A 27934-nucleotide genomic window follows, 5' to 3' on the forward strand; every position below is an offset into this window, starting at 1 on the left:
TATATCCTCATTTAAGCAGAACTATATATAATAATAATTATTTTCATATTGGGAATGTTCTAATGAAAAATCAATAAGACCGATGTTATTAGAGTATCTTTAACAATTTTGTACATTGCACTTTATATGACATAAAGGTTAAATGGATTTCCACTTTATGTGGTATAAATGTCTACCTCATAAACATTCAATTCTAAAATTGATTTCCAATAATTTTATTTAATTCTCAATTAATTAATAACATGTTTTTATTTTTTCTTAAATAAAGTAATAATAGTTGATATATTAATCTATATATTTTTCTTTTTAAAATAAATTATATTATTGATAAATATTATTTTACTAAATCATACTATCTAATAGATCATCTAAAATAAACAGTCTCCATACTACCTAATAGATCATCTAAAATAAACTATCTCCTTGACAGTGTCAATTTATTTGTTTGTTATATTGGCTTGACAAGTTATTCAGACATAGTCATTGTAGAGTTTTTTTTTTTTTTTTTTTTGAATGAATGTCTATATTTCTCATGTGGCAAACAAAATTAAGCAATCCATATAACTATTGAAGATGCTCTTAACTTTTAAATTTTTTCAAAAGTTGAGATTTAAAAATTTATTTGGATGTTTATATAAGTTTACTAAAATACTAAAATCTTAAAAAAGTAAAGTAAACCCTGTTAAAACCCATGTATAACTCAAATGTATCTTTAAATCACAGCCATTATAAAGATCCAAAGGTTGAAATGTGATGCATTGATGAAAAATTCATTAGGATGACATGATTAGAGACTAAATATATATATATATATATATGTATAATATTTTTATGATATAGATGTCGGCAATAGTTTTTATTTTCAACTATATCTACAAGTTTTTATGGTTATTCGTTATAGAATTTTTATATATTTATATATACATAGTTATATTCAAATCAGATTTTTAATATTATGATTTTCTTTTTCAGTATTTGAATCATATCAATGGTTAGTATTTAAAATTATATTTTTAATCACCGGTTTGTGATAGGGTCACTTTTCTATAATAGAGTTTTAGTATGTTACTAAACTAAACTTCTATTACCACTTTCTAAATTTTATACTCTAATTTTTTTTTTTTTTATGTAAACTAAGAACTAAAAAATAAAAAATAAAAAAACTGATGTTAAAACTATCAAATCATCCTGATATGAATCTAACTATATATATATATATAACTCCATTTTTAGCCTTATAATTTCTCAAACTAATATTATCCTTTTTTTTCTTTTTCTTGTTTGCCTATTTATTTTTGTTTGTATGCATATATATATATATATATATAGATATAATATCTTTTTTTTCTTGAATAAAATGGCTAATTGAAATGTTTTTTTTTATTAGGTTGTTTATTTGGGTGAAAATAGATACATATTATAATAATGTAATTGCAAATATAATCTTTCAATTAAATATGTTCCAACTAACAACACCAACAACAACACCAGCAATAACAACAACATCAATAATTATTTTAATTATTGTTATTATTATTATTATCTATGTCTAGTTAGTAATTCAACAGTAAAAAAATTTTATTTGTTATTAAAAAAAAAATTAAAGAACTCATAAAGAGTCCGACTAATCTGCTTATAACTTTCATAAAAGTGTGTCTTTTCGGTGAATAACTTTTATTAGAGTGTTTTTAGCCAAAAAAAGAAAAAAAAACTTTTATTAGAGTGTTAATAAACAAAGGGGCTTAGTTTTATATTTTCAAAACAGGCATTTTCTTATAATAACTTTTTTGGAACATAAAATAAAGGAAATTTAAGTAACATTAAACTGATCAATCGAGAAGATCTAGGTGCAAGTATCCCCATAATATTATTAGTTAAAAAAAAAAAAAAAAAAAAAACCTTACCATATATACATGTATATTTATTTTGATAAATTTAGTTAAGTGTGCCTGAAGGCTTCAACCACCAGATACCAAATAATGCGTATTAATTTGTTTTTGGTAAATAAATAATGTGCAAATGGTGAAAAAGAAAAGTTACCATATATTTATTCTGACTAGATTTTTCTTTCTCTTTTCTTTCTTTTTTTTTTTTTTTTTTTTTCCTCCATAAAGCTGTCCTTATTTTATTTTATTTTACTTTTTGATTAGTTAGATAAGATTTAAAATTCAAATTACCTTTTTTCTTTTATTTAAAAAAATAAATTGAGGAGGGAGATTTCATGGCCTTGGGCCTCATTCTTGGGATTCTCATCCATGATCATTGTTAATTAGGCTTTTCCATACAATATCGTATATTTTAAATTTGAGAGTGACTTTTATAATTCGTATAAGATTTCAAATACAAACCATGTTTTTCTCCTAATAATTTTTTTGATAAATTTTTTTAATAAACTGTGGAGGGAAATTCCGAAGTTTTTCAAGCCTAGTATATATAATTTTTCATTAATAATCATAATCAACTGAGATTTTTGGAACAAAGCAAATCATTATATTCAAAGTTACTTTTTATGACAGCTCCAATTTAATTTATCATATCTACTCGGTACTTGGTACCCATATATAGACTTGCAATTTGGGTTATAATAAGGCGACATGACTCAAAAATGATACTAAATAAATGGGTTTGGATTTATTATAAATGGGTTCGAGTCATAATCGGTCAACTCGTTTAACACGAATATTAATCGTGTCATTTTCGGGTTGACCTGTTTAACTCGAAGTTGATCCGTTACGACTTATTTATTAAACGTGTCAGTTTCAACCAGATACGATTATACACCTATTACAACCCATTTAAATTTAATTTTAAATTAATATTTTATCACTAATATAATATTTAATAACTAAAAAATATTATAAATTAAAAATTTTATAAAAATAATTTTCTATTACTAATTTTTTAAAAACAAAAAATACATCTTTAATAAAACAAAAACATAAAAATAAAAAAAAATTCGGGTTAATAGGTTAATTTTCGGGTTAACGGGTTAATAGGTTAGTTTTCGGGTTAATAGGTCAATTTCAGGCTAACGGATTAAAAGGTCAACACGACCCGTTAAAATAATCCTGTTAAACGGGTCGTGTCGTGTTGACCTGCTTATAAATAGGTCGGGTTAGTGTTTTAGGTACCTGATACGATTAATAAATGGATTGTGTTCGGATTAGGTATTTTTGACACGATTATTAAATGGGTTGACACGAATACGATCCACGAACACGAATTGCCAGGTCTACCCATATAAAATTTCATTCTCAACAAAAGCAAATACCTTTCAAAATCTTTATGAAAATAATAATATTAAAGGTAACATATAAAATTGTTAATATGTATATTAAATATAATATATCAATATTTAAATGGTTTATACTTAGTTACATTTATCTTTTAAAATATTCACTTATTTATAACTATATTATATTAATAAATAACTAATAAAATTTTGACACATGATACCAAGATATGTTTTTGATAGATCTATTTAATATCTCTAACATTATTAAAAAGCAATAAAAGAAAAATATTTTAAAAAGTATAAATGAATTTTTTTAATAAAAAGTACCAAATATTGTGGCATTACTACAAGCACCAAAATGTTTCCTAAAGTTATTTATATATTATTAGATGATCACATGTTTTATCAACATAATTGTGAATAAGTAAACTCTTAAACTAATAAATGAATAAAAAAAATAATTAAATATTATCACATTATTTAGTAAACAAATTTAATAAATATTTTTGCAAGTTTTGCATTGTTAATGTGACGTTCTCTAGTTCGGTTTACTTTTCATTTCATATTTTAAGGTTGACATTGCTACATGTATCAAATTTTTTAGCAAAAACATTTATTAAATGATATATGTTATCGTATCATTAGTAACATATGAATATACCTTGAATATAAATAAAAGAAACCCTTTAATAAATATATGAATAAAAAAAATCAATTAAATATTATCACATAATTTAAAAAATAAATTTGATAAACATTTTTTATAACTCTACCATATATATATATATATATTGCCAATCATTTTTTTTTTCACATTATTTGGTAATACAATTTGATTTACAAATTTGATAACCTTGATAGCACTCAAATATAATATAAATATAAAAGTGCTATGGGTACCAATTATTTTCACTAAATTTTGTTTATCAAATGATTTAGTAAGATAATTTAAGTTGTAGATTTTTTTGTTAACCATTTACCACATCATTTGAACAAGCATTTGGTGGCCGTAAAAGTATGATACAAATATACTTTTTGTCGTTTGTTTCTAGTTTCTATATTATACACATATTTTTATTTTCCACATAGTTTTTTATTTTAAATAAATAATAAGATGTTCTATAACAGGAACAGACGATAGACATTAGAACCATATGATCCAAAAAGAAATTAGAATCATTTACATTTATATATAATTTTTCATGTTTAGTTATAAAATCATACCCTAGTACAACCTCCTTTTTCTTTTTTTTTTTTTATTACCCCAAATACAATCTTAAGGAACAGAAATGAAAAAAATAAAATAAACTAAAGGGTATACATCTTAAAGTTTCAATTAATTATAATTTTATCTTTTGAAAATTACAATAATGGCCTAATAGAAGGTGTAGATAATTTTAATATAAAAAATGTCAATGAAACAATAAACAAGAGAGATGATAATGTTTTTGTGCATGAGGAAGGATTGATAGTTCTTGGAGCAAATTTGCCATAAATACACTTAAAATCCACGGTTTTAAAAAATTATCATAATTTTTTTTAAAACTTTCTATATATAACAAAATAGATTAATTATAATTAGAATAAAAATGAAAATGAAATATTTAAATGAAAATTTATTTATTTATTTATTTAATTCGTCGGACTTCCCCAATCAAATTAACCCAAAACAAATGAGCTGGTAAAAACAACTGTTGAGAATTTGCCCTTTATTGGAATGGTATCCCCATGTTGAAAACAGTTGGTACGCATTAAAATTTATGTTCAACCTTAAAAAAGGAAAATGGTTAATTTTTAATAATGCAAAGGACGAAAAAAATAATAATAAAAAAATAGATTTTTTTTTTTTTTTATAAAAAGAACTGGTGCAACATGAGTAGACTAAAACTACACCGTTTTCCACACGTTTGAAAATTTTGAGTCTCCATTTTTGCAACTTGAGAATAATTTGACAGGTATAACAAAGTCTCAGATTGGAAATTAAACTGTTAAAAGCCAAAAAAAAAAAAAAAAAAAAAAGGAGAATTAGTTGGGACATTGAATTCTTGGGGCTTTTATTATTTTTTTACTTATTTGACTGAGATTTGGATCTGTACAACATACTCACCCACCCAGCCATTTTAAAAGGGCTTTCATGGCACAGAGAAAGTAAGAAGCCCCATTGAGTATTTCTGTATCAGTTAGCAGAAAACAAAGAAAAGGAATACATTTTGTGCTTCTTTTTCTTGTATTGTCTTGTTTTCTCTGCTCTGCTAATATACTATTATTATAATCAGTTTTTCTCTTTCTCCAAAACTCTCTCTCTCTCTCTCTCTCTCTCATACTGTTTTTCCTTCAAAATATCATCTTCCTACTATACTTTTTGTTAGATTTTTCTTCTCTGCTTCTGCCCAGGAATCGAGCTCCAAGATATGCTCTAAAAAGAGGCAGATACACCTTTTTGTTTGTTGGGTTTTCAATTAGTATCATTTTTGAGACTGCCGAGCCGATTCAGATAATTAAAAAAAAAAAAAAGTATGACTCGCAGTGAAGAATAAGAATGGGTATTTTTGGTGCTCCATTAAAAGCACTGTCATTCTTGGAATTGGAGTGGTTTTGCATGAGAAATTAATGCCCAGAGAAAAGATTTGTAACCTCCCTCAGGATAAAAAAAGCTGTAACAGCCTTAGCCAATCCTAGTGTCACTGCCTCTGTTTCTTTCTTTCAAAGCAAAAAAACGAGTTATGTCACTCTTTCTGTCTTTTGAGAGGAGTTAAAGCAAGCAAAGAATACCCATTTACGGAGCCTCATACATTTGTCATTCAACGTCTTTCTGGCTTTTTTCCCTCTTTCTTCTTCCTCATCATATATATATATATATATATATCCCCCACCATACCTTTCGGAAACAGGGTAACAGATAAAACTTTCATCTGGTATCTTTTTCTCTCTGTATTCAATGAAACCCCTTTTATCTTTTCTGTTCAAGTTTTTTCCTATTTTGTTGTCTCACTTTTTGTTGATTTGTATGTGTTTTTTCCCTTTTTTTTTCAGATCTATTTTGATTTTTCTAAGCAATGGTACCTCAGAAACAAGCAGAGGAGGCTATGGTCTCGACCTTCAATGAGACTGAGAACGAAGAAAGAGATGAAGAAAGAGAAGATCAATCTGGTTTTAGCTTCAAAAGCTTGCTTTGGCATGGTGGGTCTGTATACGATGCCTGGTTTAGCTGTGCATCGAATCAGGTACTACAACTACAACAGAAAGAATAAAATAAATAAATAAATTCCCCAAGAAACCCATATAAAAATATGTCAAAGTTTTTGTTTTCTTCAAGTACTAATTTAACGTTGTGTTTGCTTCTACAGGTTGCTCAGGTTCTGTTGACACTGCCCTACTCATTCTCTCAACTGGGTATGCTTTCAGGAATCATTTTGCAGATTTTCTACGGTATTCTTGGAAGCTGGACTGCTTATTTAATCAGTATTCTCTACGTGGAGTACCGAAGCCGAAAAGAAAAAGAAAATGTCAGCTTCAAGAACCATGTGATCCAGGTTAGCTTTGCTTCCAATACCAACCCAAAACGAACACAAAAGTGGTTACTAGTTATCCGTGCAATCCCAAATCCTTTTTTTTTTTTTTTTTCCCGCTAACATTTTGTATTAGAAATTGACATTGTTTTTCTTTTATTTAACCTTTTGGTGAAATTTTTTTTTCTGGGTCAGTGGTTTGAAGTGCTAGATGGTTTACTTGGTCCTTATTGGAAAGCTGCTGGATTAGCCTTCAATTGCACTTTCCTACTCTTTGGATCTGTCATCCAGCTTATAGCCTGTGCAAGGTTTTTTCTTTTTAATAATTTTTTTTCCAATTTCTGTGAGTAAAATTCGAAATGGGTTTTTGTTTGATTTCCTTAATTTTGCTGTTTATGGTGTTTGAATTTATACAGTAACATATACTATATAAACGACAACTTGGACAAGAGGACATGGACGTACATATTCGGAGCTTGCTGTGCAACGACTGTGTTCATTCCGTCGTTTCACAACTACAGGATATGGTCGTTTCTTGGACTTGGAATGACTACGTATACTGCTTGGTATATGACAATTGCAGCTCTTGTTCAAGGACAGGTCATATAAACCAACGCCTTTGATGTTTCCCAATGCTTTTCTTTATTGCTTGTCACTCGTTGATTTGACATCTTAAACATTTTTACTGCAGGTTGAAGGTGTCGTACATTCAGGACCAAAAAAATTGGTTTTGTATTTCACTGGCGCCACCAATATACTCTACACTTTCGGCGGCCACGCCGTCACTGTGTAAGTTTCTATTTTATTGCTTATTTATTTATTTATTTTTACTGTTTAGTGTAAAAGTATCATAAAGTCCTTATTTCTTTCTTTTCCAAATTTCACCAACAAAAGGATATTTTATTTTAAGTATTTTATTTATTTAAACTCCATTGGAAATATGGGACTTTCGACTTGTTATTGTGAGGGCAGCCAAAGCCAGACAAACCATGACATCTAGCTCTTTACAAAAGCTTCATGACATGTTCTTGTTTAATAATTTGGATCCAATTTGTTTAATTTACTTATTTATTTATTTATTATTATTTAACGCTCTTTTCAAAAGCTTCATGACATGTTCTTGTTTAATTTATTTGGGTACAATTTGTTTAATTGACTTATTTATTTATTTATTATTATTATTATTATTTAACAAGAAAGTCATATGTAGTAGATAATTTTGTATATAAAGCTATCTTTATTTAAATTAAGCGCCAGATTTTGGTGTAAACCTTTTCTAAGAGTCAAAAGTAGTTGAGATCAGCCTAACTTAGAAAATGGTGCTCAGTAAATCAAGGCATCGCTTCTCAAACCGAAAAGGAAATTATTAGGTAAATGTTTACATCTTACTTGCTGCCTTGGACTTTGCAGCTTGTGGTAAAAAAGTAAAGGGGCATTTGGTATAAATTGCTACCTTTTTTTTTTTTAAGGAAAATAATGATTGCCTAAACTGTAGAATTTGTAAATCCTTATCTTCTTCAATTGAAAGACATTTGGATTTGGAATTTACTCAATTATTATTACCTTTTTTATTTTTCTTAAAAGAAAATACACAAAATGCACAAAAGGCTAACAATAGGATAACCTTCATCTTTGAAATTAATATGTTTTATGCTTTTATTTTCTAATTTTCAAAGAAATAATTGTCTTGTAATACACACCAAAAAAAAAAAAAAAAAAATTGCCAGCATGATAAGAAAAAGAAATCATGCATAGTTTTATGAAAAATAATGTATTTTCAGTAATAAAAGTAAAGACAGCCCCCCCATCCCCCAAAAAAAAGAAGAGGAAAAGGAGAAAACAAACGAAAAAGTGGGGGATTTTGTGCCCCTTTCATCAATTTTGTCTAATAAAATTAAAGGAATCTGCATGGTGATGGGTCTCCATCTTATAATTTCTTCCAATGACCTTTCATTATCTTAATTTTCCTAAAACTTTAACTTATGTAACTTTTCTTTTAATTATTGTTGCTTATTATTTTGTCACTATAAATCTTCTATAAGTTCTTTAGTTAGCATCAAAATTACTATCCTAAATTTCCATGAGATTTTGCAGGGGAGAAAGAAAAACATTTCTTTCTAATTTTGTTCATGAAAATTTGATCATCAGCAAGACTGAAATTGAACTAAATTAACCTTGTACAACAACGGTATTTTCAGGGAAATCATGCATGCAATGTGGAAGCCTCAGAAATTCAAGTACATTTATCTCATTGCCACAGTCTATGTATTCACCTTAACACTTCCATCAGCTTCAGCTGTATACTGGGCCTTCGGCGATGAACTCCTAACCCACTCAAACGCCTTTGCGCTCCTACCCCGGACGGCCTGGCGTGATGTAGCGGTCATTTTAATGTTGATTCACCAGGTTCATACCACTTTCTAAAATTTTGCTACATTAATAACATGCATAATTAAATAGTTTATGATCTTTGTTCAATCAAATTGATGATGATGGTGATGGTATTATTTTTTCTTTTTTGGGCAGTTCATAACATTCGGATTTGCTTGTACGCCATTGTATTTTGTTTGGGAAAAAGTAATAGGAATGCATGACACAAAAAGCATATGTTTAAGAGCACTTGCAAGGTTGCCCGTGGTGATACCAATATGGTTCTTATCCATTATATTTCCTTTCTTTGGTCCCATTAACTCTGCTGTTGGGGCTCTTTTGGTCAGCTTCACCGTCTACATCATTCCCTCTATGGCACATATGCTTACCTACAGATCTGCTTCTGCTCGAAAGGTAAAATGGTCCATTCTTTCCCTCCTCTTATCCATCTTCATTATATAATATACATATGTGTGTGCATATATATTGTACTTACAATCCAACTGGCTTTGTCTTTGTCCACCTATGTTTTCTCTTTGGTACTCAGCATCTGCCTCACTTTCTAACCACATTGATAAAAGCAATTAGATGTATATAGATATATATAGATATATATATATATATATATATAATGCATATGCTCATTGCTTTTTGTGATGGTATAGTAGTACTATTGTTATCAACAATGAGTCATTCCTCACCAGTGGTAAAGTTCTGCTCTTTAGAAATGGGTCTAATCTTTGTTACCTCAACAGTGAATAAATCCATCAAAGCTGACTCTTGAGCAGTTCCTAACAAGTCACTGTCAAAATATTTCTTGCCGTGTCATCGTCTTGCTCATGTTTCGTTTGCCAAATTTTTTTGTTGGTCATTCTTAGCTCCTTCAAAAAGTCTTCAATAATTTGAAAGATTTTTACAAAATTCCATTTGAAAAGTCTTGAAACAATGGGATTTTGGGAGATTGGATATAGAAGTATAGATGAGATAGCTCATATAGGGCAAACCCCATTAAGTGTTTTCACAGAAGAATGAACAATGAAGGTGTAAGATAGAGTGAAATTGCAAAGGGCACATTGATGTAGCTGAGGATAAATCAATTTGAGGTTTTGGTAAGGAACTTTTATTTTAAAGACTACAGTAAATTATGAGAAAAATAGAAGGCCTCCTTAAAAAGCTTAGTTGTTTTTGGATATGGGTTTTTACCTTTTTTTTTTTTTTACACAATCAAAAGCAATTGGAAGTGACTTCCACTGTCACAAGCAGTTTTATGCCCCCACCAATCCTGCCAATAGTCTGGGTTTTCAATTAATTTGTCCACAATGAGGTTGGTGGACTTCCTTATCGTTCAGTTATATGTTACTCTCACAATATTTCCACACTTTATATTACCCATATCTTGGATGGATCTGGGGGCCCAACATACTGCGCTGAGTTGACCCTACTCAGCTTATACTCCTTATATCCTTTGTCCAAAGACCACCTTACAGTCAGTCGGTGATTTCAGACAGCATCATAACACTCTTTGATTAATGTTACAGCGGTACTTTTTCCTGCTTTTTACGAACTCCAAAAAAATTTCCATATTATATATATTTTTTGCATTCCTAATGTTTTGTGTTTTTTGCTTTGTACACAGAATGCAGCAGAGAAACTACCCTTTTTCCTTCCAAGCTGGACAGGCATGTACTTGCTGAACGCGTTTGTGGTAATTTGGGTGTTTGTGGTTGGTTTCGGATTCGGCGGGTGGGCGAGCATGACTAACTTCATCAAACAAGTTGATACGTTTGGATTGTTTGCCAAATGCTACCAGTGCCCACCCAAAGCCTCCACAGCAGCACATCACTAAGTTCTCCTTCTTTATTTTTTATTTTTACTTTTTTTCCTTGTATATCATACACAGTTAAGGCATCAGCATCTTTCCCCGTTTGTGGAGTATGCTGTGTTTCCCCCCATCTTTTTGTGTAGTCCCTTCATAAATAGTACTTGTTGTTAATGGTTGTTGTTTCCTATACAATAGAAGCAATATATATAATATATATATATATATATATAAGTGTATTCTCAAGCTTCAATCAATCCTCATCAAAGCTATCAAATTTTCTATTATTAATATAAGGCATCTTTCATAAATCTAAGGGAATCTCTTATTATAGTTGTTTACATGAGACTTGTAAAGTGTTCCTAATTTTGATTTCAAGATTGTGGAATGAGAATTTTCGATGACCAAATATCTTAGTTTGGAAAGCGTCAGCTTCACATGGAAAGCACATTTGGTTTAACTTGTGTTGACCATCAAAAACCTTCTCATGTGAGTCCTCCACATTAATCCAAAAGTGTATTACTATGATTGACTATGTAAAATACATGACCCATTCGACTGTCCTTTTATTTTTTCTCACACACATGAGCCAATGACATTTATGTCCTTTTTGCTGCTTGCAAAATTCGCTTAAAGTTGGTTTCCATACATTTGTTGGTTGTAGCTTTCTTCTTTATATTTGTATAGCCATAGCCCATAGCCGAAATATTTTAGATAAGCTGACTGATGAAGTGGGATTCACTTTTGGCTTTTGCGTCTTGCAATATTAATACTTGGCGTGCGGAACCGAAAGAAAAAGAGAATAAATAAAAGAATAAAATGGAAAAAAGTAATAGACATATATATATATATATATATATAGTCCAATTGCATGCCAATGAAATTTTATAGTTTTTAAATTTCCTACACGGCAAGCAAAAAATATTTCACTGATTATAAGTGAGAATCTGAAATTCAATTATTGGCTTTGAATGGTCAAGGAAGAGAGACATAACAACTACTTTAGTCTCTCTTTTTAAGTAATGGAAGAACCTATACATTTAAAGTCATGAGAGTGAACCCCCATCATGAGTTGATATATGTTTATCAGCTTATCCTTCTAAACCTAACAAATCTTAATTCGATTATAACATATGTTGATTATCATAGCCTAGCTAGCTTAGTCATAAAAATCATTGTTCCCTTAAAAAATAATCATAATTCAAATCTTTATAGGGACAATTCAATGAAAAAATCACTATATTCTTTTATTAAAAAGTTTAAAACTTAAATTTTTCATCTTTAAAATCAAAAAATTAATTCATGAATTTCATGTAATTTTAAAAATGATATTATTATTACTTTTATTTTTATTATTTGATAATATGGATAGAGAGGGTTTTAGCAATATATCTTCAATCCAAAAGCTAGAGTTATCGTCAATATTCATTATTATATGAATATTTCGATGAAACAGCTACAAATAATCTATTAGTTTCTCATATTTTAAACTATTAGTGACAATTTTTAATTTATCTATTCAAAAAAGTAAACAAATAAGTGAAATTTTCTCTTCCGTTTTGCAACATCTTTAAATTTAATTATATCTTTTTTATTTATTAAAAAATAGAATTTTTTTTTTTTGGGGGGGGTTGCAATCTTTGTCTAGCTTTTCCTATTCAAGATGATGATGGATAACCAGCAACTTTACAAAAAGTATTTAATCAAAACATGCATGCATGAATCAACTCTATTTGTTTGCGTATATGTGCTTGTTTCTTTTCCACGCGTAGAAGAAATTAAAGCGTTAGTGATAAGTGATAACTGTTTAACGTGTTTAAAGTGAGGAAAACGAAAAGAGCCGTCCCAGTGTGCAGGACATATAACTGTTGGCTTTCATATTCACCTTTTCGTAGTTGCCTTTAGTTTCTGCTCCCATGTAATTTAATTCTTTGACATCTTGTCCTGGGCTTTACTTTACTCTCTTTTACGCTTTGGTTTTTTTTTTTTTTTTTTCCCCTATTATTGGACACTTTGCAAAAACAAATAATGTTGCAATATTTGTATTCAAATTTATCGCAAAGGTTTTTTTTCTTTTTCTTTTTTAATTTTTTTTTGGGGTAAAAATTTATTGCAAAGCTATTTAGGAACAACTTAATGCAGGAGCAATCCGCCAAATAAAAAAATATGTTATTCATCATTGTCAATTAAGATTTATCTTCCAAATTAGATTTTTAGTTTTGAAAATAAAAAATGTTAAATGCAGCTAATTAAGAATAAAAAAATCAGCACAGTTCGCATGTGTGTCAATTGAATATTATGATATTAAATTAAACTGAAATATGAATTGCGTGCTTGAAGGCATAGACGGAACTAAGTGTAGGCCTGAGGGGACCATGCCCCCCACTCCTTCCAAAATTCTATATTTTTCCCTTTTAAAATATTTCAAAAATATTCTTAAAAAATAAAATAAAATAAAATAAAATAAAATAAAATAAAAAGAAGGATGTATTGGCCACCAAACTACCATATAGATTTTCATAAAATCAATTGTTTTTTTTTATAATGAGTCAGAAATCAATTGCTACTATATATATAAAGATTTGCAAAATTGATCCACCATATAAAAACATGTGTAATATTTTGTATATTTTTTAGCCATTTTCTTCATATAACATTTTTGCTTCCTAATTACATAAATTTTAAATTTTTTTTTTATCCTTTTCCTTATAATAATTATTATCAGAAAAAACAAAGTTCCATAATTTGAAGTATTATATATAATTATGTATTTCATATTTTATAAGAAATGAAAACTACATATGTCATAATTTTATTTTTTTTGGAACTTTGGCCCCCCCCTAAACTAAACCTTCAAGTTGAAGGCTTTAATTTGTAGTAGTTACTCTTCTTCAGTAACTACAGCAAAACCTCAAAAAAGAACGTTTGGATTATTGATAAATCAATAATATTGATTAACTAATAAAATTACCTGATTGATCCAAATACTAAATTAATAACCATTCTAAATGTATAAAATAATAAATTTTTATAAAATCATCTAAAGCCTAATATATATAAATTAATAATTAAAAATACAAATATATGTACATATATTATAAATAAATATTCCATAATACATGAAGATTGCTTGGAGATTGTTGAATGTTAATGGCAATCTCTAGGCAATGTGCTCAAAAATAAATATAAACTCAACCTTGAGAATATCAGGAGCTTTGATGCTAATAGAAATTTGTGTTCATTTCAATGGAAATGGTTCCTAAAAGGTTTTAAGCTGCTATATAAAGGCCTATCTTAGAGATTTGGTAATGGAGAGTAGCTTTTTTTTTGGTATGATAAATGGTTTCATGGCAACTATCTTAAAAATTAAGATTTTGAAATTTTCAATACTGATTGGAACTTAAAAGTTTTTGATGTTATCCACAGAGGTATTTGGTAGATTGATAAGTTGGAAACTCTTGTTCCTCATGAACTAAGGAAGGCCAATTTTAGTATACTTGCTTTTGTTAGTCCTAATTCCCAAGATGTTCTCACTAGGTTCCCCTCCTTTAATGGTGGTTTTAGTCTTAAATCTGCCTATTATTTTATTGAAGATATCAAGGATTCTGATTAGAGTTGGAATTGGAATTGCATTTGGAAGCTTTATGTCATTCCTAGGATTCAAGTTTTCTGTTGGTTTATGGTTCATGGTAAGTTGCTCAGTAAGGAGAGTAGGTTTAATAAAGTGTAGGAAATTAGGAAATCTCGTCCCATAGAATCTGAATTAATAGGATATTTCCATTTTTAGTTTTTTCCTTTTTTTTTCTTTTTCTGTTACTATTTTTGCTCCTTAATTCTAGGAACCTTGCCTTGTGCTCTATCCTATTCAAATATTGATGCAATTCATATTATAAACTATAATAAAATAAAGAGAGTTTTTCTTCATGGTATCAGAGCCTGGTTACTTCCTGTATGAATAGTGCAACCGTGTGAACAGTGTGTCTGATCTAAGGATTATCTATGATGAACCAAAATCCCTGGAAGACAGCTTTAACTGGTGCAACCAATAAAGACTTAGCGGCTTTAGGGGAAAGCACTATGAGTTCAAATCTGAACTCCTCCATCTCGTTCAATGGTTTAGAGGGGACCTCTAATTCGCTCCAAGTGAATATCCACCGTCTAAATGGAAAAAATTATATGGAATGGTCGTAAACCGTTTGTTTGATCTTGGAAGTCAAAAGGAAGCATGGATATCTGATAGGAGAAGTGATAAAACCTGCAGATGAAGATCCGGCTCTCAAGACCTGGAGATCAGAGAATTCTTTGATTATTGCATGGTTGGTGAATTTAATGGAACCTGCAATTGGCAAACCCTTCATGTTCTTGCCGACAGATAAAGATGTTTAGGATACAGTTAGGGATACATATTTTGACCTAGAGAATTCTTTGCAGATTTTTGGTTTAAAATCCAAATTTTGGCATGCGAAACAAGGTGACTGAGAAGTAACCTCCTCCTACAATGAGTTGATGATCTTGTGATAGGAGTTAAATCTTTGTTATGATGATTCTGGGAGTGCACAAATGGTAGTCTTTGGTTTATGAAATGACAAGAGAATGATCATGTCTTCATTTCCTGGCAGGATTTAACAAGGAGTTAGATGAGGTGCGAGGCTGAATTTTAGGGAAAAGTCCTCTGCCAACAATTTGTGGGGCCTTCTCAGAAGTTCAGAGAGAAGAAGCACGGAAGAGTGTGATGCTTAACAAATTGGTTCCTATTACTACTAACTCAGAAGTAGAAAGTTTTGCCCTTGTAACTCGGGATTTTCAGAAGGAAGTGAATAAGGATGGTAAACCATGGTGCGACCACTGTAAACACCCATGGCACACATGGGAAACATGTTGGAAAGTTCATAGCAAGCCTCAAAACTGGAAGAAGAAGTATGATGGAGAAGGGCGTGCCCTTTAGGCTAGTGTCTCAAATCAAGAGTAGCAGTCTTTTTCAAGTTCATTTCCTTTCAATAAGGAGCAGATAGACCAATTGTACAAACGTCTCGAGTCTCAGAAAATTCCTTCTTGTTCATTAGCTTAAAAAGGTAATTACTTGAAAGTAGCTCCCATTAATACTCCAATCGCACCTGGATCATTGATTCGGGTAAAACTGATCATATGACCGGGTTGTCAAACCTTTTTTCTTCATATAGTTCTTGTGCAGATAACCAGAAAATTAAGATTATAGATGGCTCTCTTTCAGCCATTGCAGGAAAAGGTTCTATTGTAGTGTCTCCATCACTCACTCTCCATGATGTTCTTCACGTTCCCAGACTTTCTTGTAATTTTTTGTTTGTTAGCAAGCTAGCCCATGATCAAAATTGTCAAACTAATTTTTTCCCAACTCATTGTGTGTTCCAAGTTTTGACTTCGGAGAGGATGATAGGCAGTGCTAAACAGAGTGGAGGACTCTACTTTGATGATGGATCTAAATCAAGGTAACAATCTCAACCAATAAGTTCTTGCTTTGAATCTATTTATATTTCTAACAATAATATTATGTTATGGCATTTAAGATTAGGTCACCCAAGTTTCCAAATATTTAAAACATTTGTTTCATAAGTTGTTTGGCAATAAAAATCTATCTTTGTTTCATTTTGAAATTTGTGAATTTGCAAAACATCATTGTGCATCTTTTCCTTCACAACCATATAAACCATCAAAACCTTTCACTATTATTCACAGTAATGTTTGGGATCCTAATAAGATAAGTACACCTTCTAACAAGAGATGGTTCATCACATTTACGGATGATCATACTCAACTTTGCTGGGTGCATTTATTGAAAGACAAATCAGAAGTCGAACGGGTTTTTAAAAATTTTTACAATATGGTGCAGACTCAACTCAGACTAACATACAAGTTTTCAGATGTGATAATGGGAAAGAGTATTTCAACATGATCTTGGAAAATTTTTTTCTTGAAAAAGGAATAATTCATCACAGTTCTTGCATCGATATGCCCCAACAAAATGGTATTGCTGAAAGAAAAAATAAGCATCTGTTGGAGGTGGCTTATGCATTACTTTTTTCAACTAAAGTTCCTAAATATTTGTGTGGAGGAGCTGTTTTAACTGCTACATGCTTAATAAACAGAATAATTTCCAAAGTTTTACAATTTCAAACTCCTTTCCAAGTTTTCACAAATTGTTTTCCAACTGCTAGATTTTTGCTGATCTACCTTTAAAAATATCTGGTTGTACAGCTTTTGTTCATGAACATAGAACTTGAGCCTAGAGCTATAAAATGTGTCTTCATTGGTTACTTCCCAACTCATAAGGGTTATAAATGTTTTGATCTGATATTGAAAATTTTTTTTGTCACAATGGACATCACATTTTTTGAAAAACAACCATTTTTTAAGGATATTCATCTTCAGGGAAAGACTTTTAAGGAAGATTCATTTGTTAACTCCGACGATGTTTTTCTCTCAGATGATGTGTTTCTCTCAAAAGATTCTGAGCCTAGTACCTTTGCACCTATAGCAAATGGCCAACATTCGTTCCTTGAAACTCCTTTCACTATGAGTGATGTTTCCCCAGAGTCTAGGCCTACATTTGAAAATCAATCTGAAAATCAACATTTTAAAAAACAACCTTTGGAAACCCAAAAAAAGGGACAATCTACTATAATACCACAACATGATAATTCTGCTAAACAACAGGCAATAGATTTAAGGAAGGTGATCGAACTTGTAAAGAGATTGTTTACTTGAAGAAGAATCATAGAAAAGGAAAAGATGAATTCACTCTACAGCATGGCCATGATTCCGAACCGAGGATAAATTAACAATCTGAGTTTTTTACAGGTAATTCCCTTTCTCTTCATTGAGTCTTCCGATCTTGACATTCCTATAGCTCTTCGTAAAGGGGTTAGATCCTGTACTAGTCATTTGCTATATAAATTTATGTCATACTTGAAATTGTCTTCATCTCTTGTTGCTTTTACCTCTCAATTGTCTTGTGTAGAAATTCCTAACAGTGTATAGGAGGTTTTAAAAGTTCCAAAGTGGAAAGAAGCAGTGCTTGAAGAGATGAAAGCTCTTAAGAAGAATAATACTTGGAATATTAAGGCATTACCAATTGAGAAGACTGCTATAGGCTGTAAATGAGTCTTCACTGTGAAGTAAAACTCTAGTGGTTTAGTGGAGAGATACAAGGTTAGGTTAGTGGCTAAGGGATTCATCCAGACATACGGTATCGATTACTCTGAAACTTTTGCTCTTATTGTAAAATTGAATACGGTGAGAGTACTTCTATCTATTGCTGTTAATCTAGACTAGTCCTTGCAGCAATTAGATGTGAATAATGCATTTCTCAATGGTGACTTGGAGGAAGAGGTGTACATGGATAGTCCACAAGGATTTGAGGAGAAATTTGGCTCAAAAGTGTGCAAACTAAAGAATTCCTTATATGGTCTCAAACAGTCTCCAAGGGCTTGGTTTAAGAAGTTCACACAATCTGTCAGAAAACAAGGATATTCCAAAGGATAAGCTTTCCATACCTTGTTTTTCAAATTTTCTTCTTAAAAAAAGGTTACTGTGCTAATAGTTTATGTTGATGATATTATTCTCACAGGTGATGATGTGATTGAGATGGAGAGACTAAAGAAGAGCCTTGCATTAGAATTCGAGATCAAGGACTTAGGAGCACTAAGATATTTCCTTGGCATGGAAGTTGCTCGTTCAAGGAAAGGAATTATTGTTTCTCAATAAAAATATATCCTTGATCTTTTGAAGAAAACTGGGATGTGTGGTTGTAGACCGGCTGAGAGTCCCATGGATCCTAATGTGAAGCTTTGGAAAAAGGGAAGTGTTCCTGTTGATACTCGTAGATGCCAGAGATTGGTTGGGAAACTAATCTATTTATCCCATATTCAATCGGATATTGCCTTCTCAGTCGGTGTTGTTATTCAATTCATGCATTCACCTTATGAAGAACACCTTGAGGCTGCGAATTTAAGATATTTGAAGTCTACTCCTGGAAAATGTTTATTTTATAAAAAGACTAATTAAAGGAGTGTTGAGGTATTTACTGACGCAGATTGGACAGGTTTGGTGACTGGCAAAAGATCTACTTCAGGGTGTTACTTTTGGCAACAACACTTTGCTTCTTGCTTCACCAGGTAACCAAGTTTCCCCACACAAAGTTTCAATACTCTTAAGTAGATCTCTTATCAGTCACTGAGTTTAGAGCAATGGCTCAAGGGATTTGTGAGGTGTTGTGGATATATAGAATCCTTGTAGAACTTAAGAAGATTGTGAAACTTCTTCTGAAGCTGTATTGTGACAGTAAGGCTGCAATAAGTATTGCTCACAATCCTATCCAGCATGATAGGAAAAAGCACATTGAGATTGATCAATACTTCATCAAGGAGAAACTTGAAGCTTGGACTATTTTCTTGCCGTTTGTGCCCTCTAATAAGCAAACAACTGACATCTTGACTAAGGGACTTGCAAGACCTAACTTTGAACATTTGATAAGCAAGTTGGGCATGATTGACATCTATGCACCAACTTGAGGGGGAGTGTAGGAAAGTTAGGAAATCTGATCCCATAGAATCAGGAAATTAGAATTTGAATTAATAGGATATTTCCATTTTTAGTTTTTTCCTTTTTTTCCCTTTCTGATACTATTTCCGCTCCTTGATTCTAGGAACCTTGTCTTGTGCTCTATCCTATTTAAATACTGATATAATTCATATTATAAAATATAATAAAATAAAAAGAGTTTTTCTTCTCTCTATTTTTTTCTTCATAAAGGTTTATGTTCTTTTGCTTCTTGCCCTCTATACCATGACTTTGCTAAAATTTTGGATCATGCCTTACGAATTGTTGAATGGCAAGAGTATTTGACTCCCTCTTGCTATTTGGAACTAGATCGTAACTTTTTCAATTATAAATGGTGGGATTGGCTTGAATTGAATTTAAAAAGCAAATGCAAATTAATAGTTGGAACTCAAAAAATTTATTGGAGTGATATCTTTGCTGGAGGCGTAAGTCCATTTTTCATAATCATTTTACTTGATCTACAAATCCTTATGCTGTAATCATGAACTACACTGTGGACATGAATTTTGCTGCTGTTTAGAGCATGATTTGGTAGTACTTATAAAATTATTTTGCTAAGATGGAAGCCATTTGTTGAAGGCTATGTAAAGCTTAACATTAATGGAAGCTACAAGGCTCGTATGCAGCAAGCAGGAGTCAGTGGTGTTCTCCGTGACAGTCATGGAAAATGGATTGTTGGTTTTACAATTACTTTGGGACTTACTATTTGTATTCTTGTTGAAATCTGGGGCCTTTTTCGTGGTCTCAAGCTTGCTCAAGTTACGAATTTTCAAAAGTGGATGTTGAATTGGACTTTGCTGTTGTGGTTTCCTGGGTTACTAAAAGTATGGCTGATAATCATCCTTACTTTAGCATTTTGCAGAATTGTCAAGATATTCTCAAGCAGGAAGCTAATTTTTCCATTTCCCATGTCTTTTCTGAGTATAATTGCTAGTGTAACTCTGTGGCAGATGGTCTTGTTAATTTGAGCTACAATTTTGATCTTGGCTTTCATCTACTGGAAGCTATCCCTAAAGATATTAAAGGGATTTGAATTGTTAACAAATAACTTATCAATTTAGAGTTTAGCAATTTAGAGTTTAATTATATTGAATTTCAAAAATAATATAAATGATATAGCATATTTGATGAATTTATGCAATATAATAGGATAGGTATAGGTTGACTTGGTAGACCCATTTTACCGAATAATTTCTCTTCGTCTTGAGCATAGTTTAAAACATTGAAACTTTCTGAGATTTCTGTGAAATTTTCATTTTTCCAACATATAGAAAAGAAATTTAGCTCACAAATGGAAATGAATATAATTTCCATAATATCCACTGAAATTTTTAATATTTATCTATAATTTTTTAGAAAATTTTTGTCATAACAACATAGAACTTCTGTTTATATTAATAAATATTTATTTATTAGTATTAATAATTTATTCATTTATTGTTAAATATATAACTTCTCTATAATAATATATATTTCTTTTTATTCCCATGAGTATTATTTTGTAAAAGATTTACTCCATCAGGTCATTTAAAGATTGTTTTTTTTTTTTTTTTGAAGGTTAAATATTATTGACCTCCCTTGAGATTTGTTATAGTTATAAATAAACCTTAGCAAAATTGTTTTGTATCACTTATCTCCACTGCACAAAATTTTCAAAGATATTTAAGGGTATAATAAATAAATATATATATATATATATATATCAAATGCGGTGTAATCAATGTAAAAAGTTAAGGATGGGTTTAAATTCAATTTAAGTATAAAGAAAGGGTAAATGACTTTATATGCATACTTAAAAAGAGTTAGAATTAAGAAAACACAAGTTGTAAGTAAAAAGTTCTTTAAAATGTATTATGGAATATTTTATTTGATTAGAAAGGAAAAGCTCAATCCAAAAGAAATTAATTCGTTTGTTAATATGTTTAATATCCTTAAAAATAATTATCTTATTCATTTTATTTTTGAAACAATCTGAAAAAAAAATACAAATATTATTTCTTATTATTATTAATTTATTTCAAAGGAAAAAAAACATTATATATATTATTGGTCTATTAGGCATTTTGGGAAAATTGGTATAGGCATATATATATATATATATATTATTTATCTTACAAAATAGTAGCAACAAAAAGAGAAGTATAAAAAAATATTTCTTTCATTTTTAAAAAATAAAAAGATATCTCTCTCAATTTATTATACTAAGCTAAATAATATGTGTTTATATATATATATATATATATATATAGGATGGAATACAATATAGATAACGATATTTCTTAAGGTTTATATTTTATTTTGTAAAATTTTTAATGTTTATATATATACAGTTCTATTTATAGCAAACCTCAAGGAGGTCAATGATGTTTTCCCCTTACAAAAACCAAATTATTTTAAAGGCTTGTGAAAACATTTGATTTGGTTATAACTAAGAGCTAAACTATGTTATTGAATGACCATAATACCCTTCATCTGGCCACATTCCCTCCTATGTGTTTATTCACAGCCTTTCACGAAAGCCCAAAAGGGACAAAACCATTCCCTCCCATACTCCAATCCATTTTAAACCTCTGGGCTTTTCCATGGCACGCTATAACAAATTTATATGGGCCCTATGTTTGGTTCCAATTCCTTGCCATCTCCAAAATTTTAAGCATGAAATGGAAAAGCACTATAAATAAATAAATAATAATAATAATCAAATAGGTTGTGAGAACCCGCACATTTTATCAAAAAATAAGACAAACGTTGATACAAGAGAGAGGGCACTAATAACAAGAAAACGTTCATAATAATATAATAATAACAACAATTAATATTGAGACAAAAGCGCAAATGTTCAGTGAAATAAGCACATAGTTGAGAAATTGCCAGAGGATGTGAGGGAAATCTGTTTCATATAGGATAAGCTAATTTGGCACTCAGTTTATGCTATATTTTTTGCTATGGGCACTCATCTGCTCTTCCCACTAATAGTAAAAGTATAGTCACTTGATCTGGGATTAACTTATTGGAAGAATATCATTTTACAATTTTGAAATTTTGCTACAACATTATTCAACTTCCAAACTTTCAAACTTCATACCTTACCATCACAACATTTAATTTATATTATAAAATTTTATTTTCATAACAAATACTTCTATTTTATTTTTATATGGTAAATAGTAACGTAATATTTTATCAGTTTTTCCTTGTGTGGTACAAAATAAATAAAGGAATACATGAAATACAAACCAATATTAACTTCAAATATTCTATTAATTAATATTTTGAAATTTTTTAATATATTATTAAATTAAATAAAAAAAAAACACATTATAAAATACAAAGTAATATAAACTTTAAATATTTCATTTATTATTAAAAGAAAAACAGAATTTTATAAGTGAATTAGTCAAAAACTAAAATTTTGGAAAAAAAAAATTGTTAATGTTGGTATGGCAAGTGATGAATTTTGAAATCTCAAAGGTATGGATGATGTTTTAGCGAATCTCAAATAGGTTAATGAAATTTTTTCCAGGTGCTCTTCTAGCTATGAGTTTTTTTATGAAATTAAATAAAAAATCTTTTTTGGCTTTTTACAATTAGCAATTAGCAGCATCGCATGGTTGTTCCTATGAGGATCTGCGCATGGAAGTCGATAATAAATTATTAATATTCTCATAATCTTTCGCTAATAAGAGACTGCCACGTGTATATCACACACACACTTGCATTGCGAAAATATAAGCAGACAACAGGGCCTTTTGGAGCTTTACTGGCTCTGTCCGAACTCCACAGAGATAGAGACTGCTTCTGATAATGGCTCCGAGAGGAAGAACCAGAAAGGTTCTTTTTCCCTCAGTATCTTATTTATTTATTTATTTATTTTTATGTGTCTTCTTCTTCTTCATCATCTTTTTCCTTTGCAAGTTTCTACATTTTCTCACATTTTCTTTGGCTTTCCCACTGATTTTCTCACGTTGTCTTTCCCTTCTTCGGATGAACCGAAGGCAACCCTCTTTTTTCTTTACCATTTTCTTTCATTTCTTATATTTTCCCATGTTCTGCTGCAAAGCACTGATACAGTTGTTTTTCTCACATTTTCCCATTTCTTTGCCGCATTTTTTTTTTTTCCCCTTTCTTGGTCTGTTTGGCAGAAAGGAAATAGACGGTTGGACGCTGCTTTAGACGCCATGGCTGCCATGGGGTTTTCTGAGAAATTGGTTACTCAAACAGTCAATGAGCTGTTGAAAGTGGGTTTTTTCTCATCTCATTGGATTTATTATTGTTATTATTATTTTGAAGCACCGACTTTTCTTGCTTCTGGAGTTTTTGGTTGAAGTAAACAAATGGTTTTGATTCAGGTTTATGGAGATGGCGGATGGGTCTTCATTGAAGAGGCTTCATATCTGCTCCTTATAAACATCCTTCTTAAGAAACAAAATGACGATTATGAAGAAAAGGTTAATTTATACTTCATGTTGTTATTTGCCAAAATTATGTTCCTCTTGCAGGATATTATGCTCCGTTTGTTTGCCGAGAAAGGGTAGAAAAAGGAAGAATTTGAAAATCTGAATGTAATATATTCGACCATCCAATGCTTGTGAAATCAATAAGGTTTACTTAATGAAAAATACTAATCGTTTTCAAATTATTTAACAGTTGGCACTTGTTTTTTCAGAAAGATAGAACATGGAAATCAGCTGTTTTTAGTCCTAGGCAAGCTGGAAAGTAGTTGTGTAATTGTGCAATTGTTTTATCCCCTAGAGTCAATACCGTATCCTTCTCCAACTTAATTAAAATTTGTGCATCTATTTTTTACAATTTATCATCACTCACTGGAAACTTTAATAAGAAATTATTGTGTTTATGGTTGGTAGCTTCTTGGGTTGGAATTTTTGGAAGATGTCAAAATACTTTTTGCTTTTTAAGAAGTAATCGAACCCTTTACTTGATTGTGTTCTGCTGTAATCTATTTCCATGAATCATAGGTTCATCGTATTTGTAGCAAGTTACCCTGCCATGTTTCTACCTCCAAATTACCATATGCGAGAAAATATAAGATCCAATCCCTAATGGTCATTATCTCTTGTGATTTGATTTTCTGGTTCTTTAGTGAAGAATTCCTTGAGATAGCTTACTCTGGTTTGAACCATTGTCTTTTATTATAAAAGGATTCTTTAAATTCATTTTGTACGTTTCGAACAGATACATAATTTTATTAATGTCTCTTTAATACACTTCCAAAGGATACTTCATTAGGAGATGGAGATAGAGGCAGAGAAGATACTGAAACATCAGCAGTTGGGCCTCCAACAACCATTGAATCTTTGGATTCTGTGTCGCTTACTAATGATTCAGGTAATTGATTTTCTGAATTCATCTTTAACCTTTAAATACATTACCATTTAGGAAGGTTGGTTACAACAGATTTTCAAGATTCTTCTCTCAACGACCTTGTATAGTTTTTCCTCCCCCTGTAAAGTTGATGGGTATAGCGGATCCATTTTCAATAATTTTGGGACTATTAACATTACTGAATTAATTGTCTTGGATTTTTCTTGCAAGCAAACAAATAGAGATTTGACTTGGCTACTGAGACTGGTAAACGTTGACATGTTAACATCCCTGTAGTGTGCAATGAATGAGAAACTGCAGAAGGATGCTAAAGTTTTATAATTCATATATATTTCTGTTTTGGTTTGTAGCTGAAAAGGATTGCCTCCCAACAGCAGAAGCAGAAAAGAGAGGCCTAGAAAATATGGACCTGAACTCTAGGAAAAGGAGTGTGAATTTTATCGCAGGACGCATTGTTAAGGACATTGGAGCTTGTAAATATAATATGAAAATCCTCGGCGGTTCCCAGCAATTGGTGGGCGGTGTTTCAAGCGGGACACGAAAACCTTGCCATGGCTGGCTTTCTGATGATGATGAGGATGATGATCTTGAGGATCTACCTCCAGATCCATTACCAGATTGTTTGGAAAAGCCGCTTGTTGGATGGAATGGGAATAGAAAGCGCAATAGAAGGTGGGATATGAGGCCTGAAGATATGTAAGGCTTAATCAGTATCTCCATTTTCTCATTGTTTATAACCTTCTTTTACAGAAATGTGGTAGTTGTACATAAATCACAGAATTGGTAACACAAAGTCATAGAAGGATAGGTTTTTTTCTTTGTTAGATTTCAGCATAGCTCTATATATTACCAGTTAAATATTAATACTTTTGTTTATGTAAATTAGCACGATATGGAGAAGCAACCGAACTTAATCACTTGCTTTTCTTTTACAGATTTACTTATATAACGGTGAACAAATGCGTAGAAAAATTCAGTTTATTTGTAATATTTCAACATTTGGTGCAATGTGTTTTGGTATTTGCAAAGTTTTAACCTTATTTTCTTGCATTTTTTTCTTTTTCTTTTTTTTTTTTGGTGAGTAACTTGTTTCCTTGCATTAACATTGGTAAAGTCCTGACCTGATGAATTTGAAAACTTGGTGGTCATTATATGCTTCATGATTATTCCAACATTGCTGAAATGGGTTTTTCACTTTGGGGAAGGTAATTTAGTTTCTTGCATGAACAATTGAGAAAAGCCTGAATAAAGCAAGATTCAAATTTGATTCAAATAATAAAAGGAAAACCTTCATTTGGAAATAATTGTTTGATTTGGAGAATTGGAGGTGATGTGCCTTTATTATGGATTTTCATTCAAAATACATACTCTTCCTTGTAAACCTTGGACTATTTTCGCCTATAATTAGGTAGTAGAATAAGAAGGGACCTCTCCACACGCTTTCAAAATATCCAAAAATCTGCAGGATTTTCTTCTTATTTTCTCTATATTATTATAGTTCACTTCTCTTTTAAGTTCTTCAACATCAACGAGTATTCATTTCTTTATTTCATTTTGTTTTTATTGAGTTTTTTCTATTTGGTGTTTCTTGTTTCATTGAATCATTGAAAAATTTCTTATTATGAACATCATATTTCCACATCAATAGATATCTTAATATTTAGTAGCACTTTTAAATTCTCTTTAAAACCATTTTTTTAAGGAAAAAAAAATCATCTTTTTTCAAGAAATAATAATTAAACTATTAAAAACATGTTTGTATTTTAATAAAATACAAATGTTTGCATTAAAAACGGATGATATATATATATATATATATATATGTCACAATCCCTCACAATTACAAAAAAAATAAAAATAAAAAAAAATATCACAATATTTTTCCATAAATCTATTATGATATCACATATATATATATATATATATATATACGGGTGTGTGTGTGTGTTATTTAAAAAAAAAAAAAATTTTGATTTAGGCTTTAAATACATATATACTATACGCACCCTCAGAAGTACCCTGTTGAAGGTAATATTCCATCTTGTATACCCAAAAATGTATATTTTAATCCCACGAGAAAACGTTCTTTACCTTTTCTCTCACCAATAAAATTATAAAGTTTCTTTTTCTTTTCTTTTATTTTTAATTTTTAATTAAAGATAGCTGGTCCAAATAAAGGTGTGGAGAGAAAAGTAACATTGTATTATTATTTAGCTTAAAAAACCAACCTTTATTCAAATTAACCAACACATCTATTCATTTCCCCCCCCCCCCCCCCCCCCCCCCCCCCCCCCCCCCCCCCCCCTTTTTTTTTGGGTGAATAACCCAACACATCTATTCAAATGAAGTCTATATCATCGGAAATTATAAAAAATCTTCTAATATTGATCTATTAACTGCCAAATAAGGAAATTAAATTTCATTTTCAACTTTTTCTTTTCTTTCATCCGCCATTATTACTAAGATCTTGTTATTATTGAAAAGGTAACAAACTTATTAAGGAAGATTGGAAGAAGGTTTAGTGCCTTATATAAAGGAACTTTTATCTTCCATTTAGATACCTTAGGAGAAAAATCTAAGATACCATGGTACAAGCTCTACAACTTTAGAATTACTCTGCTTAGCTATAGAATCCAAACCTTCGAACTATTTCCATATTTTTAGGACACACCCCTTTTCTTTTATATCCAAGCTTATAATCCATTATCTACTTACTTTAGCTAAATATAAAAATCATTTATAACAAATATATTACAAAGTTTGCTTCCCTTCTCACCCTAAACTATTTTTTTCCATATTACTTTGCTTTATGTACAAAATTATTTGGATCACTATGTATTAGTGCTTCACTTGATATTCTTTGTTATTTTTGGGTGATATTTTTTCAAGCTTGTGACTTGGCGTAAACCTGAGCTTGGGGAATAACTGCACGTGAAGCCAAAAGGTTACGAATCTACCTATGACTTTATTAGTTTGCCATCAACAGGTAAGTTTGGCTAAAATGTCAGCTCCGTATGTTGGTTCATCTAGGATTTATGCAGGGGAGTCACCATCAATGATTAA

At 30.5% G+C, this 27934-nt stretch overlaps 3 protein-coding genes across 5 annotated transcripts; all 3 read left to right on the forward strand.

Annotated features, from left to right (window-relative positions):
• Positions 1-5287: 5287 nt before the first annotated feature.
• Positions 5288-11167, forward strand: LOC125421498 (auxin transporter-like protein 2). 2 transcript variants are annotated; one of them, XM_060820037.1, is made up of 9 exons: positions 5288-6150; positions 6269-6459; positions 6583-6768; positions 6940-7052; positions 7161-7344; positions 7436-7533; positions 8943-9150; positions 9271-9528; positions 10751-11167. In XM_060820037.1, the coding sequence occupies exons 2-9, from the start codon at positions 6292-6294 to the stop codon at positions 10958-10960; spliced, it is 1425 nt and encodes a 474-aa protein (XP_060676020.1). In that variant the 5' UTR covers positions 5288-6150; positions 6269-6291; the 3' UTR covers positions 10961-11167. The 2 variants fall into 2 exon arrangements, with proteins under 2 accessions (XP_060676020.1, XP_048326639.1); XM_048470682.2 differs by having other exon boundaries at positions 5288-6127.
• A 6117-nt stretch (positions 11168-17284) lies between these two features.
• On the forward strand, positions 17285-18673 carry LOC132805081 (uncharacterized). Its single transcript, XM_060819845.1, has 4 exons — positions 17285-17641; positions 17768-17830; positions 17948-18062; positions 18537-18673. The coding sequence occupies exons 1-4, from the start codon at positions 17285-17287 to the stop codon at positions 18671-18673; spliced, it is 672 nt and encodes a 223-aa protein (XP_060675828.1).
• Positions 18674-23258: 4585 nt separating this feature from the next.
• Positions 23259-25735, forward strand: LOC107413783 (uncharacterized). 2 transcript variants are annotated; one of them, XM_016021828.4, is made up of 5 exons: positions 23259-23359; positions 23671-23766; positions 23878-23976; positions 24763-24874; positions 25222-25735. In XM_016021828.4, exons 1-5 carry the CDS (start codon positions 23333-23335, stop codon positions 25569-25571), a joined length of 684 nt encoding a protein of 227 aa, XP_015877314.3. In that variant the 5' UTR covers positions 23259-23332; the 3' UTR covers positions 25572-25735. The 2 variants fall into 2 exon arrangements, with proteins under 2 accessions (XP_015877314.3, XP_048325542.2); XM_048469585.2 differs by lacking the exon at positions 23259-23359 and having other exon boundaries at positions 23366-23766.
• Positions 25736-27934: the final 2199 nt, after the last annotated feature.

This window comes from Ziziphus jujuba, chromosome 8 (genome assembly GCF_031755915.1).
Source record: "Ziziphus jujuba cultivar Dongzao chromosome 8, ASM3175591v1".
NCBI lineage: Eukaryota > Viridiplantae > Streptophyta > Magnoliopsida > Rosales > Rhamnaceae > Ziziphus > Ziziphus jujuba.